At 38.3% G+C, this 15,753-nt stretch overlaps 1 protein-coding gene across 5 annotated transcripts; it reads right to left on the bottom strand.

The window, feature by feature from the left end:
* Window positions 1–1,167: 1,167 nt before the first annotated feature.
* LOC131311600 (probable WRKY transcription factor 57) lies at window positions 1,168–12,788 on the bottom strand. Of its 5 annotated transcripts, none has more exons than XR_009195511.1 (5): window positions 12,103–12,787; window positions 9,841–9,984; window positions 4,666–5,104; window positions 3,451–3,553; window positions 1,168–1,585 (listed from the first exon to the last, which is right to left on the bottom strand). XR_009195511.1 is itself a non-coding variant. In XM_058339096.1 (4 exons), exons 1-3 carry the CDS (start codon window positions 12,450–12,452, stop codon window positions 4,669–4,671), a joined length of 930 nt encoding a protein of 309 aa, XP_058195079.1. In that variant the 5' UTR covers window positions 12,453–12,787; the 3' UTR covers window positions 1,168–1,585; window positions 4,666–4,668. The 5 variants fall into 5 exon arrangements, 2 of the variants coding, with proteins under 2 accessions (XP_058195079.1, XP_058195081.1); XR_009195512.1 differs by lacking the exon at window positions 1,168–1,585 and adding an exon at window positions 3,128–3,256; XM_058339096.1 differs by lacking the exon at window positions 3,451–3,553.
* Window positions 12,789–15,753: the final 2,965 nt, after the last annotated feature.

The raw sequence follows: 15,753 nt of genomic DNA, 5'->3' as shown, positions 1-15,753 counted from the left end.
TTATGGAGGAACTTGAGCCCCCCTAAAGTGGAAATTTTTTCATGGATGGCCATTCAAGATAGAGCTGCAACTTGGTCAATACTTGTTGATGGGATTGTAATTTCTGAGATTCACTTGGCAGTATGCCCCTTATGTGTTGTTCATGTAGAAACTCCTTAACACCTTCTCCTTCACTGTCGATTTGCATGGGTAGTTTGGTTAGGAATTCTAGAATGGTGGAACCTCCAGTGGGCATGCCCATCCTCAATAGCAGAGTTAACGCTTTAGTGGTTTGGGAATAGGTTTCATAACTTGGAGAAAGATATCTGGGAAGTCTGTTTTTTTGCAACTCTTTGGTCCATCTGGTTAACAAGCAATGATTATATCTTCAAAGGAGTAACAACCCAGGCTTCGAAAGTGGCAGAGTTAGTCAAAACTAGAGTAGCCATGTGGATGAAAGTTAAGTTTGACATTAAGATTTACACGGTGGAGAATTTTAAAGGTTATTTGGATGGGATCCGAAAAGTGAAGGTGTAGTGCGAGTTTTTGAGGGTGTTTAACTTTGGTTGGATAGATCTTTGTACTTTTGGTTTTCTCATCGATGTACACCTTCGAGTTTAATAAAAAGTTCCGTTTGCCAAGCAAAAAAAAAACGGTTGTGATGCTTCCGCGGCAGTGTGTGGGGGTCACGGATCTGTCTGTTTCCATGGGGTTTACTGGTGGTGGCGTGGTGGAGCGTGCTGCTAGGGATCTGTTGGTTGGTGGTTGCTGTCTGATGCGGTGGGCGGCGTTGGGTGGCAGTGACTGGATGTGCTCAGATTAGTGATTTAGGTTTAGGTTTTTCTTTGAATTGGGCTTAATTGTTTTGATCTGGGTTTTTTTGGCCCATTTGGAGTTTTGTTCTTGTATTTATTTTATCTAGACTTCTAGGCCCTTGGATGTTCTGGACTTTATCCCTATGAGGTTGGGCTTGTCCCATTTGGTTGTACTTGTTCAACTTTTTGTTGGATTCCACTCCCCTATACACTTAATAAATTATTACTTTTGCCTATAAAAAAAATAGACATGCAGAAAAACTCCTAGAAATACTTACAAAACATATTAAGGAAACTCAAACTATAGAGCAGTAATTAATAGAATATATATAACTCACTTTTTATTTATCATATGTCAGAACAGAGAAAAATGTCAACCATAGTTCCCAAAATGGATGTTTTTTACTCCACTTTCTTCGCAAATAAATTAGTAATTGCCAAGATTTTAAAGCTTCAAACCTAGCACGAAAACAGATCAAGTCAATACGATAATAGGCATTTCATCTCATACTAATAAGAATGACATCATTTAGCAGTTCAATCAAATAAATGTTTCCAAAATACTACAAAAATTAACAGCGCCCACAACCACGATTGTCAATACATGGAACTCCTAGCTAGTTACGAAGACTGGTTGGTTAGCCACAGCCCACAGGGTGAAAAAGACTCGATTAGCCCGACTCTAGTCATGTGGCTGTGAAGTTAATACTAATTGTTCTAATCCTCCATGCTTCGTAATACAAATATCTCTTCTTCAAATACTAGTACTCCAATACATTCTTCATCATCGCCTGCGCATTGCACAAGAAGATTCAGTACTAACTCTAAACGAGGTATCCAAAAAACAGATGGTTTTATAGCCTAAGATTGGTACGTGCATGGTAGAACAAATATTCAGGTAGACGAATCCTCTTGTTCACCAACGGTGACCCATTTAATTACTTCCTCCGTCTCAAAATAAATGTCCGGTCCGCAAAACAAGGACTTAAAAACGATACAAAATTTTCAAGAAAAATTCAAACCTTTTTCAACAATTTATTTGATACCCATGAGTTCTTTTTAATTTATGAAACAACTTTGAATTTTTTCTTGTAGAAAACGCATCATTTGTAAGTCCTCGTTTTGCAGACCGGACATTTATTTTGGGACAGAAGTAGTAGAACATATTTTATAGGGACCTATGTGTGGTTTATTATATATCCGGTCCGCATGCTATGTTAATTAATTGTAAAGCATAGGAAACTTTGTAGTGAGTGTGCAAAAAGTGCATTTAGAAATATGCTACTCCATATCAACTCTATCCCCTATGAAATAATCAATTTTAATGTCTTCAACTGTGGTGAGAAGTTGCTTTTAATTAAGGAGGATCAATTTCAAATGGAGAAAAGATACGTGAGGATGTATGCATGACAATATATTGAACTGGCCCGATTTTACTAACGAAAACCAGTTCTAAACATAGTAGTGACATATACAGTATAATAGTTAACTTTAGAGTTTCGGAATTAATTAAGTGGTGAAAAAACTGGTCCGGTTATCAAGAAGAAAAAAAGCATATGAAAAATTCAGTGTCAACCGATAAAGTGGTTGTGTATTTGAGGACTCCAAGCTACACAAAAAAGATGTGGTAGGGAGCAATCAGGGGAAAAGTGACTCATGAATGAGTTTTGAGAAGTACATTTATTTAGCAATAAAGTGCAAACTTGTGTATAAGATTCTTGACAACTTGACCCTTGTGACTTATCCACTCTAGATAGTTTTAACAACTCTAAAAAACCGCAAAGGGTTAATAGAATAGATACTCAGAAGTAATTTACATCATCACTTTTAGTCACATAATTCTTTAAAATGTCGTACGTTTTCCGCTTTTAATTCTTCAACTGCGCTCTCGTTTCTCAGTCATCTCTCTCACAAATTTTAATAGTTTAACATGTGATTCAAATAGGCTTTCACACTCACGCGTACGCGTACGCAAATTACGTAATTTGGGGCCCACCTAGCTCCATTCATTTCACATTCCCACAAAAAAAGTAAACAAAATACTATTTAGGACCCAATCCCTTTAACTATAAAAGTCATTCAAATAGTTACCTAGCTAGCTAGAAAGCAAGTGACGGGCTAAAGTAGTATAGGAGCGTAGCATTGGGACTGCATGGGGTACCAGTGGATGTTATAAGTTCCCAACCAATAAGAACTACTCGACGTGAAAACAACAGATCCAAGGCAATGGCCTAGCTAGCTACCAAAGCTCTATATACCCTATAACTTAAGGGTCACCTAATTAGTGAAGCCATAATTTCAATATAATGTTTAGTCGTCTACAGACACACATACTGTTCTGCATAGACTCGTATTTATCGAGCAACCCGACACACTGGAGATGGACGGTTAGACAATCCGTTGTGACGCAAAACGAGATTCACTCTGTCCCACCAAACAACCTAAGCCGTTTATTTCATAGGCTTCAATATATCGATCAATCATGTTTGGGAAAAAAAATAAATTGATTAGGCATTAGTATCCATCTAAACGAAGCATAATTGACATATATAATAGAAATTGACGCGCAGACAATCTAATGTGATCAAGCTAGCTCTTCCCAATGTTCGATTAACCTGACTTTTTTGGGATGAATGATGGACACATCTAGACTTACAAAATAAATCTCTTGGAATCGTCAAGAGGGTCGTGGTGAGTCTCGTTTTGCATCACATGAGAAGATATTAACACACGGGCATCTTGATTCTTGAGGCAATAAGCTGTGGTATGGAATACAAAAAAAACAGAACTCGATAAGAAAGTAGTAATTACTTATGGTTTCGTAGTATTTTGTTGTTGTTGCATATACAATTTTCCCAAACAAAATTGCAGTGTTCTATATGTACTTATTAGCTTCTACAATGAATTTTTTGCTTCGACAGACATACAATATTGTAATCTCGCATATGAAATTCGATAGGTCGATCCTAAACCTCGAACAAATTTTTTTTTTTATTTGATCAGCAATGAACCTAGAACAAATTGTGTGTGGCATAGGATTTATAAAACTTTGGCATTAGAAATTATAAGTTTTATTTTTGTTTTTATTTTTATTTTCTCGAAAAAAGAAATTTATTAATGTCTGAAAAATGATACAAAGATTATAAGTTGTGTTTGGTTGCGTCAATACTTGTAAAATTTACTTCACAAGTTTTATCGCAAGTTTTACCCAAAAGCACATTATTGACACCAAACTTATTCAATTACAAAAAGACAATCACTCTTTATACATAGAAAAATTGGGATTCATTCCAATTTGAACTCAAATGATATTTAACTTTTCGGCATATAAAAGACAGCGTTGTAATTATTTTTTTACAGCGAAATATAAGTTTTATCGATCTCAATAAATGTACAAGAAATTAACCATAAATTAGTTTCTACAAATAAATAATCCTTCCATTAAATAGCTCTTATCAAGAAAACTATATATGCTGTATTTGTAAAGTCCAAATGTAGTGAACTCAATACCACAATTACGTCCAATTTCCAATGGGATTACCAAGGATATTTCAAACCCTAGCAGTAAATATCTACCTATTTGTAACCTGTTCCTCATTTTCCAATCTAGAAGAGAGCAAAAAGAAATGAGTTCATCTTCGGGTCATTTTTTCCGATTCTCATAGAGCCGTACGTACTAATATTGTGAGAAGTAGATGAAGACAATTTTGACGAATTATGTACGTATTTTCGCCGTGCTTTCTTTGGTTGTTCGCTTGATTATAACTTCTGCTATTGTGTTTTCGCATTTTTTTTGTTCCGCAATAAACGTCAAATATATGCATATACCGTGATATGAATAAAAAGTCAAAAGTTAAGTAGTTGTGCATACTTGTCACCGGTTGCGCATTCCTGGATGCACAATGTCACCAAGAAGTCCATCATCCATGGGCATCTGATCAGGATTGCTATCAGCTGGCTCCTCTTGAAACGAACGAGACGAGCCTCTCGCTTCATGAGCAGGATGTGGGTGCAACTGCGGCATGCTACTAGGACTAGTTTGTTGAGGATACGGGACTCGCGGATAGTAAAACTGGAAGGCCGAAGGTGGAGGAGACAGAGGAGGAGGAGGAGCTGCAAACTGGCTTGCAAAGGCGGCAGCTTCGTGAGCAGTGATCAGTCCAACACCACCTCCTCCTCCTCTGGGGAATCCAACGGTGTGGTGACAATGCTGGCCTTCGTATGTGGTGATTACTATGGTGGGATCTTCGGAAGAGCGTTCGACCCTCTTCTTCACCGTGCATTTGCTGTTTGTACAGCGGTAGTAGCTCCTGAAACATCACATGGCTAGCTAAGAAAATGATCAATGGTGATGGATGAATATGTCTTGTTTTTTTCTTCATTTCAAGTCATGGCTTCTTCAGTGCAAGGATGGGTTCGGAATGGATTTTTCATACTTGACATTGTTTTCGTTTTTCATGAATTTTTAATAGTCTTGTCAAAACATATAGAATATCAGGATCCAATTGGTCTGGAGAAGATGAATCAGAAAAATATAACAGGTATATGAATTTCATTTCAATCACAGAATGGTAGAGATCATGGACTTAAATATCGGCAGCCATGTAGCGTATCGGCTGCAACTTAACGATTTTTCGGCACTCCAATACCGTTGCACTCCGGTATATTGGTTGTCCAAAGTTCCACACCAGTTCCGGCCAATGCCTGATACTTATCGTTTTGTATCCGATTTTTTGGCCGGTTCATAGGCGCTATGCCGATATTAGATTGCTATGGTCACTTCAAGTGCTCTGGCACTAGGGGTGTGCAAAAAACCCGAGCCCCGACCCGACCCGACCCGAAGGGTTTCGGGCGGGGCCGAACATGTGGTTCGGTCGGACATGGGTACATTTTTTCAAAAAAATCAGTTTTCGGTTTGGGGGTGCTGTTTTTTCTTACCAGACCCGACCCGACCCGACCAAACCCGACTAAAAGGCAACGAATTCATATAGTTTTACTTCGGTTTTGATCGTGTCGGTTTTGGTCGAACCCGACCTGACCAAAAAAACCGATTACGCGGACGGCTATCCCCCCTCCTTCGGTTCGGGTTCCAAAAAATCGATAATCGACCAGTCGGGGTCGGGGCCGAACCCGACCCGTGCACACCCCTATCTGGCACAAAAAATAATGGTTAAAATTTCACAATTGCTGCACCCAACTCCGGCTGTGTATCATTTTCCTTTTTTGAACGGCAAAATAGTAGTTTATTAGGGGAGAAGAGGAAAGGTTTCCAACCAAAAGTTGGAACCAATGCAAAGGGACAAACCTAATACAACACCTCAGAGCCTAAAGAGCCCAGATATACAATAAACGGCAAAAAAAAAAATCTAAAGGGCCTAAAAGCCCAAAATACAACAATGAAAACCCAATCCTAAAGAAAACCCTAAACCTAAACAAAGAGTTGCCTCCTCCCGCCATTGACAGAGCAACCACCACCTCCAAACTTCACCATCGACATCCACCAAGCCACCATAGGCCACCCACGGTGAAGAAAACTGAAACCAGAGCAAACCCAAACTATCGCGGAAGCTACATCTTGCCGTTAGGCGCGTACCGGGCAGCCCAATGACAACCGCTCCATCTGAACCCGAAAGAACCCTAGCCATTAAGCGAAAGGCAGAGGACCCAACAGCACTTCTGCCCAAGAACAAACAGGCCGACTGACGGTCAAGAAAATGGGAGCAAAACAGCTAGGGAAAGGAGGTCCAAAAAAACATATCTGAGATGGAAAAGACGAGGGAATGGAGTCATACCAGACGGAACCAAATCCCTGATGCGAGAACAGGAGGAGAAAATTCCAAATTAGCACCCAAAAGACGAATTTGGAGAAGTCCACCCATAGGCAGACACAAGCTCTAGCAAAACACTGCCTCCAACTAGAGAACCAGAGCCCAGGAAGACCAGCACCACCACCTTAGACTGTCGCCGCTGCCATCTAGCTATCATGCCGTTTAGTTTTGTGAATAATAGAAAAAATAGGGTTAAAACAAAGCGGAAGGAGAGGAGGAGGAGAAGGCGGAGAGGGAGAGATAGAGTGGTAGATAGATATGGAGGAGGGGAGCTCGGGGGGAGAAGGGGCGGCGCCTCCCCCAAACAGAAAAAACCCTAGAGGAGCCCGTCCTTCTGAATTCTAGAGAGAGAGAGCGCACAACAACTATTGCCTGATACTATGGGTGGCAAATTAAACCAAAACCCATTAATCAACCAAAATTCATCTACTAAAAAATAGACCCAACCCAACCCATTTATTAGTCGGGTCATAATGGGTCCAACCAATCTAACCCATTTAGTAATTGGGTCTTAATGGGGTAAACTTAAATGACTCAAGAAGTCATGAACCTGACCCATCAAAGAAAAATAGAAAAAACATAATTCAAATTGAAATTAGCCCCTCGATCTCATTCTTCCTCCACTGAGGTCGTCACAATCAAATCCACTCGTCATAGCCATCGACGGGGGAATCAGTGGAGGCGACTCTGACATAGAATTCGAGCTCGTCGCCGTTGCGAATTACCTCAACAAATGGCTGGATTATGCATCCAAGTCAGGCTTTGAAGGGTATTCAAGGCCCTGAAATGCAGGCATCCTTTGTATATCTTCTTTTGAATAACATGGGACGAACCAATATTGTTTGTCCATTCCGAACATCTAATTCAGAGGAAAAAATACCATTACAAAGATTATTTGGCACAATTCAACAGATTATCTTATTGCTGCCGCAAAATGGCTGGGATTTGTCACCGCCGTGTGGGTTCAAGCCATATCTGGCAACAACTACACCTTCTCAAATTACTCTGACAACCAAGACTACTTAGACACTCGAAATCAAAAGCCAGCAGTAATTCTATCTTTGTTGTTGGAGTATAGAGGTTGTGATGAGACTTTCTTGGATGATTTCATAGCTGATTTTTGTGTTTATTGTATAGTTTGTAATTGACATTTCGTTATGTATGTGTTCATTTTATTATCAGTACGCAGAGATAATGCCTACAAGGTGTTTGACATTATGTCTGAGTTGGGGTATGAACGAGTTAAGTCGCGTTTCGTAGTGTTCGAGCTCGGCTCTTTTATTAAACGAGCCTACAACTCAAGCTCGAGCTCGATCAAACGAGCCGAACCTATACAAATGAGCCGAACTTTCGTGAGCTGAGCCGAGCTTTGGAGTGTTGATCTCAACTTGTTTAGTAGACGAGTCAAAAACTCATGCTCAAGCTCGGCTCGGTTACTAAAGAGTCGAGATGAGCCGAGCTGAGCCACGAGCTGCTCAGCTTAGTTTGTTTTTGAAAAGTTTTTTTTTTTTTTTTTTGGTTTTTGAAGCAAAACTTTTGGAGTTGGCAATAATCAATTCTTTTTTTTTTTTTTGATCTAGTCAATAGTCAATTCATTCAAATTATTTTTTACTGGATAGTAAAATTTCAGCAGAATTTTCATTCGGTTAAGTAATTTTAAAATTTCAACAGAATTTTCATTCAGTTAAGTAATTTTTGTATACAGGAATAATTTGGCCATTTTAGTATATAGGGGTAATTTGGTCATTTTAGATAAGGTTATTACGGTAATTTTAATATACAAGGGTAATTTGGTTATTTAAATGTATAGGGGTAATATGGTCATTTTACTGTATATGGGTATTTTAGTCATTTTAAATTTTAATATATATATGTAATTGAGTTAATGGGCGGGTTAGGATTGATTTCAAATAAATTAGTTGGGTTGGGTATGGGTAATTGAGATCATAACTAACTGGGTCTAAATAGATCAATAACCCATTAACGACCCAACCCACTAATAACTTACCCAATTTGACCCAAACCCTTCCATTTGACACCCCTACCTGATACTGATATGTAATTCGCTACTGCTATTCAATATAGTGGGTAGTGATAATGCCGATCGAAGATCATATAAAAGACAATAGATCAAGGTGAATTTAAACATGTCTATATTTGTTTTGTAGATATGGTAGTTTGAAGGTGTGATATGGTTTATAGTATTAATGTAGTACTAAGGGATAGCCAAAAATTGACTTTAGCTACAATGGTTGGAAAAGATTTAGGGCCCTTGAATATAACAAAAGATAAACCATCTATAGAGTTCAATGAAGAAAATGAATTCATGTAGTCAACGCCAATCGATTGGGAGTTAAGGCTTGGTTTCGTTTGATTTTGGAAAAAAAAAAAAATAGAAACCGATCTTTCCCTAATCGAATTTTGACAAACTTCGAACTTGCATTTTAAAAAATGGAAGAAATTAAAAATAAAATAAAAGGTAAATAAGGGTAAAAATAAAATAAGGGTATTCTTAGTATTTGACCCTTCCTCATGTAAAACACGTGATTGCATACCTTTTATTTATTTATTTATTTATTTTTCTCAACTTCATCTGTGTATTACACCCGTAATACTTTCGTCCTCCTCTGCGTTATTGGACTAAAGGAAAATTACTCGCTTTTATCCTTGTGCCAGTTTGCACAGTACTCCACTCCATTGGAATTCTGCTTATTACAATGAATTTTTCTTGAATTTGTACTCCACTTCTCCAATAGAGTATCCCATGCTTTCTACATTTTTTTTGATCGGCAACAAAAGATTTATAGAGTATCCTTCCCTTGCTTTCTTCATTACGCGCCTTAACAAATTTCGCTTTGTGCTTATGTTTACTGTTATTGATTTTTTCAGTTTCTTCCTCACAAAACACTTAATATTGGAAGGTTTTTCTTATTTTGCCTAATGAAATGATCAGTTTAAAATGAGCAGTTTTGGGTGGAAGTAGAAATGAAAAATTCGTTGTATGTAACTTGATCTTGTTTTTTGTTTTTTGTTTAATGTTCATCCTTTTGTTTGAAACTTGATCTTCTTAAGTGGAATTAGTTTCTCCCTTTTTTCTTCTTTGTCTGATCTCGTAAGCGTCGTGTGCTTTCGATATTCCCCCTCGATGTAACCTTTCGAGATTTATAAAAGTTTCTTTTGCCAAAAAAAAAAAAAGAAAAAAGAAAAAGAACACAAACCTGGGAAATGGACTGTTTTTAACTGCTTTCTGGCCATATTTGCGCCATCGATAGCCATCTTCAAGATGATCAACTTCGCTCTTAGTCATGAATGCAAAACGCGGCTGTCGGATCCGCTTTTGCCCCTTCTTTTTAACTTTGCTCCTACAAGTACGCCAATTTTACCCATCATCATCAATGTGAGACACAAGAAGGTTTTTTTCCCCCTCTTTTTGAATAACTGGGAGAAAATGTCAAAAGTTATGAATACAAGTTGATTTGTACTATCACTCAATTTACTCAAAAGTAATTACAAATAAAAAGGAAAAGGAGAATAAATGAAAACATGACAAAGGAAACAATAAGGAAAAAAAAATCCACGATTACACCTAAGGTTTTACATAGTTGTATTATCAACAATGTACAGCGAGAATCGATAGTTACGATCATGAATTTTTGAAAATTATTTTTTATTAAAAAACTTTTACCGTGCCTAATTAGCCGTAGCCATTGAGTATTGACTGTAACGATCGTATACTGAAAACAAACCAACATGCACGTACGTAACAGGAGCCGACCAATATGCAATCGGTTTTTTTATCTCCCTAGTATATATTCATGGTGTAATATTGGTATCAGAAGGTGCAAATACCGACACGTATCGGGTGGTACGCTACGTAATGCCTTCGAAACCTTGGTTACACCTCAATAGAGTAGAATGTAAGATTTCCATATATGTCTTTGCTGGAAACTGGAGAAAAGAACCAAAAGGATAAGTTATATTCCCCAAAAAAAATTTTTTTGAGGAGTGAACCCAATGTTTAATTTGATCCAATGATAAAAAAGAAAGAAAAAGTAACACCACAACCACACAGAAATCCCAACAGAAGTACGTACGTACAGACTGCAAATTGCACAAGGCCAATGTCATCGTCACGAGTGAATTTACTACCACAACTCTACTGACACCTCGGGGCTCTGGTGAGAGAGAGAGAGAGAGAGAGAGTTTAACTTGGCGTGAGCACAGCAAAACCCTGCATGGTTCTCGCATTCTCATTCCAATTCCATGAAAGTATGAGCTTTGCTATGTGCCAAACCTGGAAAACGTTGCTTTTTTCAAACAACAATAAGCAGTAGCATTTTTCAAATGCCCCCATTTTCCAGAGAGAGAGAGAGAGAGAGAGAGAGAGGAGTCATAAAAATTTAGTAACGGGGAGGACTAGTAATAAATTAAACTAGAACTTTAGGGTTTTCACCCCATGCATCAACATCACTCCTAGCAAAGCACACAATATCACATTGATCACACAGCCAGATCACCCACCTGGAAAACATTTTTACCTCTTGTTGTTCCTTTTCCACTTTTTCCCACAAATGGGGAAGGGTGAAATGCGGTGGATAGGTTTTCACCAATATCTGAACCAGATTAATTGATACTTGCAAAATAAAAGAGATACTCCTCCTGAGTACTATGTTTCAGTCCAAAGGACCGTCAAATGAAAGAAGAAACCTACCCCTATATATGACTCCGTATATATCACCAAACAGCTTTAAGTGATCCACCAAATGAAATCAGATCGCATAATTTTCTCTGCTACTATTAATCATTACTGCAGTGGTAATGAAACTAGTGCACAATGTATTCCTGAAAATATTAAAAGGAGAACACCTGAGAAAATATATATATATATATATATATGCTTTTGCACTCAAAATCAACTTAGTAGTAATTTTCAGATGCCGAGATAGAAAGCAGTAATGCATCTAGAACTTGAGGGATCAGGGATCGGCCGCTCTGCAATCACTTTATAGTGGGTTCTTAGCAGCATCCTCCCGTTCAGGCACGAAAAAGCGAGATTTCCCAAAATGTTCCCACTTTTTCCTATTCTCTCACTTTTCTTCCCGTGTAACAAATGCAATGCACCATCATTTTATGGTTTTTTTTTTTTTTTTCTGTTTTCTTTTCTTCAACAAAAATTTAGGGAAAAAGTTGTAGTAGGACGCCATTCCAGCCGCAATAACGGCTCCATAAATATCGCAACCGAAATCCTGCAGAATTCGCTGGACAAAAAAAAAGAGAGAAAAAATAGAGTACGGAACCACTGTTAAGCGCGAAATTAAACGGGAATTTTGGGGCGAGATATTTGGAAATTAGAGCCCAGGGAATTGGCCCACGAAATTCCCGTTTTATTACGAAACTAGCCACGGGACAAACATGGAGTAGTGTTTACGCAACACGGCAACGACAACGCCAAAAAGCACACGCACGCCACTACTACTCACGATGTCTCCTGCTGCGCTTTGTCGCTGCTACCGGACGCCGTCGACTTCTCCGGCAGATCCTCCGTCGAGCTGGAAGACACGGAAGGAATCGCGGCCGTGGCCGCCGCCGCCGCCCCCGGCGTCTCCTCCGCGCCGCCGATCGGATTAATCTCGGCGTAATTACTGGAGGTCTCTCCAGTACTACCGCTCGGGGCACGAGGAGGACCGAAATTCCATCCGAATTCGGCGAGCACGCTGCTCTCCCTGTCGTTCCCGAAGAAGAATGCGCTGTCCGAATCGAGCTGGCCGAACGTCGTCGTCCAGTTCGACTCGGTAATTCCCGGATCGACTCGGTGCTTATCATCGTCCATTGCAGTACTTAAGACAATCTATATATAATATGCTTATAGCTAGATATCTGCTTGTGTAGTGTGAATCGGAGAAGAGAATAATGAAGGATGTAACGCGGAGGGAGAAAGTAGAGAGAGACAGAGAGTGTGTGTGTTAGGGTTTTCAGTGGGGGGGGGGGGAGTATGTAGGGTTTGTTGAAGCGTGCTTTTTTTTGGTTGGTTGAGGGGTTCGTCTCAGCAATAGTACAGAGCACAGAGGAAACAGAGGGGAGAGAGAGAGAGAGATTTGGGAAGGAAAAAGATAAGATACAAAAATGTCGCCGTCAACTTTGGAAACAGTACGGGAGGAGAGAGAGAGAGAGAGAGAGAGAGAGATATGAGCACATGTGGTTGGAGTGACTGTTCGCACGCGCATGCATTCTAGTGAGTGAGGGGCATGGAAAAGCTACTTTCCACTGGGTAACGTGGGCCATCTCTCCTCCTTCGTTTGTTTGTTAACAAATGTGTGTATGGAAACTTATGTTGACTAAAAATAATAAGTACAATTTGATATGTAATCCAGCTATTATTTTGGCGGGAGAAATTTATTCACGACAGAGTGGTGAACAAGTTGTGTACAACAACAACTAATCGCAATCATATAAAAGTGTTCTGAATGGTTCGAATTTTAATAATTTTACTTTTTCTAAAAAGTTTTTTTTTTTTTTAAAACTTGGACCGTCCAAAATGCTTTGGACGGGTGAGATTCACCTCCGTAAACCCATTTTCACGGAAATTTATGTAAAGAAGATATTCTCTATTTTTTATAACGGAGATGTTCAACAGTCATCTTAGGCGTATCTCAATTATATTCAAATATTGTTCTCGTGAAATCATATATATAGACGTAAACATTCTATAGAATTATGTGTATAGACATAAATTTTCACTAATGTACAAACTTTTCCAAATGGGGATGGTGCTGTGTAGTGGTGTGTGCAGCACCATGCTGCGCACCTCCGAGCAGTCGGATCGTGCATCCGACGGCTCGGATCTCATCTCGACATTGAACGACTCTCGATCGTTGGTTGCGGAGATGAGATCCGAGCCGTCGGATCCACAATCCGATGGCTCAAAGGTGCTGTGTACCACACTGCACAGTACCAACCCGAAGTCCAAACTTTTCCTAGAAAATATAATTAGATTTTTAGTAGTATCCTTTATTGTTTACTCATAAAATTACTTTTAATCACTTACAGAGGTTAATTGCAAAAATTGGCATGTTTTGTTTTTGGACATTTCAAAGAGTACAAATAATTTTGAGACATTTGAAAATGAAACGCAGAACAAATAAAATGGGACAGATATATTACTACTAGTAGTAGGAAATTAAGAAATAGAGAGAAGTCATTTACGTAGGAGTGAGAGGAAAGGTAGACTTTTTCGTCTTGTCGTTTTTTATTTTCAAGTAATTAATTAACCCAGACGAAGAACCACTACTAGTTCATTGCTAGTAATAATAGATTCAACGCAAAAATATGCTCTACAAAGAAAGATCCTAATTATGGGGCTTTGACAAATAGCCTGTGGCATCTCGAGCGATCAAAAAAAGCAACTGAAGGTCCCTCTAATCCTGCCTTTAGAAGTAATAATTAAGTCTGGGTAAACTCTTATCGACCACTCTCTTGACCACCTTTTTTTCACATATGTGTGGAGCTCATCTTATAATTAAATTTGTTAGGCCAACACATATATGAGAGCGGAGTGATCGGGAAGTGGTCGATAGGGTACTGTACGTGGCATTACTCTAGAAATGAAGTCAAATTCTATGTGGATTTGGTAGCTAGCTCTCAAATTGAGGTCAATTTTGAAATAATATTACATTTATTTTTGCTTCAACAAAACTTATGTTTTATTTGGATGGAAACTTGAAAAAAAAAAATCAACTCAAAAAATACTCATTATTCTTACTTTCAATTATTACTCTCATTTCTCTCTTCACTCTCCAATCATTATTTTTTTTTCTCTCTCTATCTCTCTTCACTCATTACTACTATCTCCAATCATTACCCTATTTATCTATCCACTTATTATCTCAAAAATCAAACTAAAAAATTCTCAAAAACTCATTCAAACACAGCATTACTCATTTGAGAACGAAACTTTCAAGAAAATTTGACGTGATTGAAGTTGAGGTTGGAGAGGAAGACATTTGAAGATGTCAAATTGTCACATAAAGTTTTTAAAAAAAAAAATTTGACACCTCTAAATTTTTAGCAAAAGTTGTTGAGAAAAAGTTTAAATAGTGGAGGCATTCTAAAAATTGATCCAAACACTCCAAAATTAGAATAATTCCAAAGCCACTTTATTTTGTTTTTTGAAGTGCCCCATTAATTTTTGAAATGCCAATATCATTTTCCTATAATATTAGGTTAATTAATTAACCGACAAGGAAGTGAAAGAGATTTGGAACTATTGATGACCATCTAATTAAATCGTGCTAGCTGGAATCACAGGTTTTTTCTTAATTGTTTCCCAAACTGATTGGATTACAATGTCTAATTAAAGTAATTAAAAATAGAATCACTCTTTATAAAACTGTTAACAATATTGAATATTGTAATGGTCCATATCCTCCCTTCGTGTAGAATAAAGACCATTATTTTATGGAGGAGGATCCTCTTCGGTACAATAAAATGGACTAGACCGTTCAATTAACCCATTTGTAAACCCTTCCCATGCCCATTTTTATGATTCAGAACTGCTCAAGATATAGAGCTCGTTGATAACATCACTCACGTCAAAAATCTCATTGATTGAATACCGATTGATATAATTTCATAATGCATTTGTCTTGCAGATAAATGGGTTAAGTCGTTCCGATTTGATGTCGTACTATTGTTACGTCTTAAAATAAATTGCATTCGAAATTATATTCAAACAATATCCGATCAACCGTATTTATTTAAGTAACTAATATTCTCGACAAACTCTAAAATATGAACGATTTAGATCATAGTGAACTCAAAGAGAAATCACAAACAGTCCAATTGGACGGTCTAGTCTTAGCCATCGATAGTAGGAACGGACGGCCGAGATGCCGCACTGTACTACACCTTATAGTGCAATCCTGCACTGCAGGATCCTAATAATCCTATTTTTTATGGACCGGAGAGGAGCTGGCTCCCCTTATTTTATATGGTGGTACGCACACATGTAATAAAATATTGGAGGCAATCTTTTGCGTCTCAAAACTCCTTTCAAAGGTCAAGAGTCAAGACTTCAGTGTCACGCAGACGTACCGTCGGCCTTTGTGTGCCCTTTTTCGTTCAACCATCGCAAT

This window comes from Rhododendron vialii, chromosome 12a, assembly GCF_030253575.1.
Source record: "Rhododendron vialii isolate Sample 1 chromosome 12a, ASM3025357v1".
In the NCBI taxonomy this organism is placed as follows: domain Eukaryota; kingdom Viridiplantae; phylum Streptophyta; class Magnoliopsida; order Ericales; family Ericaceae; genus Rhododendron; species Rhododendron vialii.
Note: the sequence above shows the minus strand (reverse complement) of the source record. Positions and strands in the feature narration are given on the sequence as shown.

Coding starts and splice junctions, on each gene's coding strand:
- LOC131311600 (XM_058339098.1), bottom strand. CDS start 12,452: ATGGACGATGATAAGCACCGAGTCGATCCGGGAATTACCGAGTCGAAC. Junction 9,985..12,102: donor AAAGCGCAGCAGGAGACATC/GTGAGTAGTAGT, acceptor GCGTACTTGTAG/GAGCAAAGTTAAAAAGAAGG. Junction 5,105..9,840: donor AAAAACAGTCCATTTCCCAG/GTTTGTGTTCTT, acceptor GTGATGTTTCAG/GAGCTACTACCGCTGTACAA.